The sequence below is a fragment of the Bos indicus genome, chromosome 4 (assembly GCF_029378745.1).
Source record: "Bos indicus isolate NIAB-ARS_2022 breed Sahiwal x Tharparkar chromosome 4, NIAB-ARS_B.indTharparkar_mat_pri_1.0, whole genome shotgun sequence".
Classification (NCBI taxonomy): domain Eukaryota; kingdom Metazoa; phylum Chordata; class Mammalia; order Artiodactyla; family Bovidae; genus Bos; species Bos indicus.
In genome coordinates, this window is record NC_091763.1 from 107,868,874 (window position 1) to 107,874,873 (window position 6,000).

The 6,000-nt window shown below is 35.5% G+C and overlaps 1 protein-coding gene across 1 annotated transcript; it reads left to right on the plus strand.

The window, feature by feature from the left end:
• The first annotated feature begins 3,594 nt into the window (after positions 1-3,594).
• LOC109558156 (olfactory receptor 2A2-like) lies at positions 3,595-4,527 on the plus strand. Its single transcript, XM_019959611.2, has one exon. The coding sequence runs from the start codon at positions 3,595-3,597 to the stop codon at positions 4,525-4,527; it is 933 nt and encodes a 310-aa protein (XP_019815170.2).
• The last annotated feature ends 1,473 nt before the right edge of the window (positions 4,528-6,000 follow it).

The following is a 6,000-nucleotide window of genomic DNA, read 5'->3' on the forward strand; positions in this document are numbered from 1 at the left end:
CCCATACAATTTTTTAAAAGAAGAATCCTTAAATTTTTGAATGGAAATATGGATTGCTCATGGGCTAAATTTATCAGTACAATTAAGTAATTAATGCTGAGTAGAAAGAAAAGGTAATGAAAGTCAGTAGTTACACTTTTCTGTCAAAACACGTGGAAATTAGAACCTTTAACTTCTATCAGCCTATGCCCCACATGTGTGCTATTGTTATGTGTTTAGTTCAGTCTTATTCTAGGTACCAGAGATCACCACCAGTATTCTTACCATCAATATCTGTTTATTTTGCAAATATATGTACTACCTCTTTTGCTCTTTATTTCTTTTTACAATGTGAACTTTCTTTCTGGGATTACTTCTTTTTTGCTTAAAATGAAATATTAGAATTTCCTTCAGTAAGAAGAGTTGAATCCAGGCTGGCTCTGCTCAAGAGTAGGGTTAGTTGTTTTTAATAGACGAGTATGGTGTAGGGCATGTAGTCTCTCATCTTGCCAGAAACTCAAGTCTAAATCTCAGAGTGTGTATCCTTCAAATTTGTACCTTTGGTTTTTAAATTTTCACTTCAAAAATGGGGAGATTTTGTGTCTTTTTTATGATTTTTCATACTTCTCCGCTAACAGATGACTTTTTCAGTTTTTGTAATACTATTTTTACATTGTAAGTGAAAGAAAGTGCAAGTGCTAGTCACTCACTTGTGTCTGAGTCTTGGCGACCCCATGGACTGTAGCCCACCAGGCTCCTCTGTACATGGGGATTCTCCAGGAAAGAACACTGGAGTGGGTTACCATTCCCTTCTCCAGGGGTTCGTTCCAATCCGGGGTTCAAACCCAGGTCTCCTGCATCGCAGGCAGATTCTTTACGGTCTGAATCATCAGGATTTGTGTTATTTATGTTCTGTTTATCCACCATCATGCTCACAATTTTGACTGTTTCTTCTCTATTTAAATGAATAATGTTGCACAATAGTCCTGCTCTTACAGTTTATGTACATATCTGTAATTTACAATTGAGAAATAATTTCTCAGAATATCTAATAGGGCATATTTTACAAATTCCTGTGTATATAAACATTACATATATATGTGTATATACATATTTATTTAATAACTATTTATTATTGTAATCGTATTACTAAATGTATTACAGTAATGACTACCCCCACCCTAGCTCCTAGAGCTTCTGCCTGCTGGGCTGTGGCAGGTGGCTTCTTTTGCTCAGCAGCTTTCTTGACATCGCTTCCCAGTGTGGTTGAGTGATGGTCCTTCTCAGCAGATAGACCAAATCTATTGTTTTGAGAATAACCTGGCTGTAGGCATTTCTTCTGAATAAGGCTCTGATTTGGCCAAAAAAGCAAAAGGACCTTATAACCTAATAGATAAATGTATTGATAGAGTAACATCTGATACTGGAAAACAGAATTCTGTTAACTGTTATAGTAAACTCTTTGCTGAAACAGTATAAGTGTTTTACAATATAGTTATTTCTTACTGTTTCCTATACTATCATCTAATATGCATAATTATTAGACTCAAGATTACTGATCTGATAGAAAATTTGTCCCACCACAAAATAGGATAGAATGAGTGCCAATCCACTGGCTAAAGGAATATTTTAAAGCTCCCTAGCTCAGTTACTGAGCTGCCCCAGTAAAGAATAGCATATCCTTTATTTACTGAGTTGCTATTATTTTAATGACTCTATTGGAAAGAAGAAATTTTATTTAGGCTATTTTAAACTAGATAGGTAAACAGAAAGATAGATAAATAGCTAGGTAGGAAGAAAGAAAGAATGAAAGGAAGCATGGAAGGGAAGGAAGGAAGGAATAGATTTGACCAAGAATTTCCATGTCCTGGAAATTAGTATAAGAAAAGAAAATATACATAAAACAATTCATATAAAATTTAGTCACTGTAACATTATAATCCAAACAACCTAGTTAGAAGATGATATACTAAATAAAATGTTTATATGCAACAAAATAGTGTACAGATGTTTAAAGTATATTGCAAAGAAATAATTGATATGAAAAAATGTACATGTTATTCTAAATGAAAGAAGCAGATACACAGTATTGTTTATAGAATTTTAAATATATTTTGTGAAAATATAGGTACAGTGAAAAATGGAAAACTGTTTATAGAAATTACTAACAATCATCAGCTTTGGACATATATTTCACATATGTATTTTCTCTTTAATGTTTTACCAATTTTTATGTTTCTCTAAGATACTTAGAAAACTTGATGTTAGAATCTCATATGACATAGATGCCTTTTTACCCACAAAGTAAACCAGTTCATTGAAACATTAATTTATAAGTCTAAAACGTCCAGAAGACTATAATTCCCTGAAAACAAAGAAAATCAAAAATGATTAGCAATATAATTAATATGATTTGAAATACTAAATCTACATTGCCCAAAAAACTACTGTATAAGATTGAGATCATTCTTTATGATGTAATGTTCATTCAGTAAAATAGATTTTGTTCTCCAAAAGAAGTCAGTAAACGTATTAATATTAAACAGGTCAAGGTAAGAATCCATTATCCACTTAGCAATCTATATACTGTCCCAAATGGTATTTATCCCTATTGTATGGGGATATCATAAATGTGGCAAAAGTGATGATAAAAAAATTATTATTAAACACCCAATATAAGCAGATATTTTTTAATGATTCTTCAATACAAGAAGACATATTTTGAGTGAAATAATGGATTCCAAGCTGAAGTGGGAAATGTACAAGATGAGTATAGGATAGTTTCTTAAGCCAGAAGAAAGAAAGTACTTAAAATTTTATGGATTAAAAACTTTATAATGGAAATAATGTGGAGGCACCACCTTAGCCAATGATCCACATCAACATCAACGTTACTGGGACAAATTATCATTATCTGTGTATTAATGGAGGGCATTAAGAAGGACACTTTTTTGTGCTAAAAAATGTTTAATCTGAATTAGAACATGGACAATAAATGGGAAAATGCATTGAGAAACACAGCACAAAACAAGAACTCATACTCTTCAAAAATATCACCATCAAGGCAAGAAGTGCAAACTATTTAAAATTAGAGGAAATGATTAGTATATGTGATGTTGAATTTGAACCTTAGGCTACAAGGGCAGGAAATGTTGTATTTAGAGTAGTGAATTATCTTAATGTTACATCTCCTGTTTTTGGTAGTTATACTGAGAATACATTAGCAAGTAGCCATGTTATAGAGAAAAAATTCCAAAGGGTTTAGATGTAAATTGCCAATATGTGACTATGGTTTCACTTTAGTCTTATGTGGTCTCCAGAAAATTAGCACTATGTGCACACAGCGAAAATAAATGATAAGCCAAACATGAACAAGCAACTTGGTAAAATCTATATACTAGTATAGTTTATAGTCCATGATACTTACTGAAATTTGAGATTACCTCACAATAAAAAGAAAACAAAAAGGTGAAGAAACTTAAGGAAAAAAATCAGTTATGCATAGACAAGCATACCAGCTTCCTCTTCATTCCCTTCAGATAAATAACTCCTATTTTCATTGTTATCCAGCTGTGACACTCCCATCGCACTGTCCTTGACAGACTATCTTTAGGAATGGAGGGCAATCAATCATGGATTGCAGAATTCATCCTGATAGGATTCCAGCTCAGTGAAGACATGGAATTGGTCCTGTTTGGTATCTTCTCCCTGTTATATACCTTCAACCTGCTGGCGAATGGCATGATCTTGGGTCTCATCTGCCTCGATCCTAGACTGCACACCCCCATGTACTACTTCCTGTCTCATCTGGCCATCATTGACATATCCTATGCTTCTAGCAATTTGCCCAATCTGCTGGCAAATCTAGTGAAACACAAAAAAGACATCTCCTTTGTCTTATGTACTTTGCAGATGATTTTTAATTTGATTTTTTCTTCTATGGAGTGTTTAATTTTGGTGGTGATGTCCTATGACAGGTTTGTGGCGATCTGCCACCCCCTGCAGTACATGGTCATCATGAACTGGAGGGTGTGCATGTTCCTGGCCATCGCTTGTTGGTCGTGTGGATTGTGCCTGGCCATAGTACAAGTAAGTCTGTTTCTAAGGCTGCCCTTCTGTGGGCCCCAGAAGGTGAACCACTTCTTCTGTGAGATTCAATCTGTTCTCAAAGTGACCTGTGGTGACATCTGGATCAATGAAATGTTCCTCTTTGCTGAAGGTGTGTTTATTTTAGTTGGGCCCCTTTCCCTGATGCTGGTCTCCTATGTGCACATCCTCTGGGCAATCCTAAAGATCCAGTCAAAGGAGGGCCGCAAGAAAGCCTTCTCCACCTGCTCCTCCCACCTCTGTGTGGTTGGGTTCTACTTTGGCATAGCCATGATGGTGTACTTGGCCCCTGACAGTAGCCACCGAGAGGAACAGAAGAAAATCCTTTTCCTGTTTTACAGTCTTTTCAACCCATTGCTGAACCCTCTTGTCTACAGTGTAAGGAATGCTCAAGTGAAGGCTGCCTTCCACAGAGTATTGCAGAAGAAGAGGACAGTGTGAGGGAGAGTATAGTTTTGGTTCAGTGCATTTTTCCCCCAGTGAGATGTGATTGCTGGTATAAAAAACTCAAGAAAATTTCCCAAGAAGATGCATGATTTCATGATGACAATTACTCAAGAGGAACATTGATATGATGTCAAAATACGAATCCCTAAGCCATTGTTCCTCCATGGAGATGGGAATATACAGGCCAAATTTCCTTTGTGAAAATAACAGAAGTCAGATAATAGGTGTCAGCACTCCAGACAAGCACAACGCCAAGAAGAGATACAGTAAGTGAAGTGTTTACGCAAATGGATGACACTTTACCTCCCATAGCTACCTCCTCTTTCTACCACCATGTGTGCGGATCAGGAGAAAATTCCCAACTCCCATCTCTTCTTCAAGAGAGAAAAAGAAAAATGGACAATGGAGACTATTTTGTAGCTTTTCGGAGAGTGGCCTGAAGTTCGGTTTGTTTGTTGTCTCACTTGTTTCAGAGCACTGATGGGAATGGCAATTTGGATTCCTTGTAGGGGCCACTGAGAAACATCGCAAACATTCCAACTTTTTATAGCTATAAAGAGATTGTAGCATGTCAGGCAAACACCAGGTAGAGCAAGTCGGTACAGGCTTCAGAAAAAAAAAATTGGACAAACCTCTTTAACTGAGAATATACATAAACCAATTCAGAGAAGTTGCATCCACAGACAAGGCTAGGGGGTCCCCAGAGTCTCTAGGAGAGCTTATTGCTGAAGATCTTTCACTTCTCAAAGTTAGTCAATAGACTGGGAGAAGTAGCTGTGTTTCCAAACGCCCACATCTCAGCTAAATTTCACAAGATATAAAGTGAAACAGGGGAAACAGGGACCAATTAAAGGAGCAAACTAAATCTCAAGAAACTATCCCTAACGAAATGTAGATATGAGTCACCTGGCGAAAATCCAGAATCATCATCCTAACAATATTGAATAATCTATAAAACATATAGACAACCTAATGAAGAAAATGATACATGAATGAAATGAAAATATCACAGAGAGATTAAAAACTGTAAGAAGAACAAAACATAAATTCTGGGACTGGGTTGAAAAATTGATTAAAGGGGTTCAAGAGAGAAATTAGGAACTGGTTGGAGACTGATGAAAACAAGACACAACATGCCAAAAATGTGTGGCTGCAAAAGCGGTACTAAGAGGTTAGTTTTCAGTAACATATCCTCATGCCTTTGAAAAAAGAAAAGATTGAAAATCAACATCCTTATTTTACATCTGAACTAGAAACAGAAGAAAAATCAACCCCAATATGGCAGAAATAAGAAAGTAATAAATATTGGAGCATATATAAGCAAAGTAGAGAATAGAAAACAGCCAACTGGTAGAAAAAGAAGTCAATGAAACTAAGAAATGGTATCCTGAGAAATTAAAAATATTAATTAATTAGAAATTAAAATATTAATATTAATTTATTAAGTATTAATTAATTTAATATTAA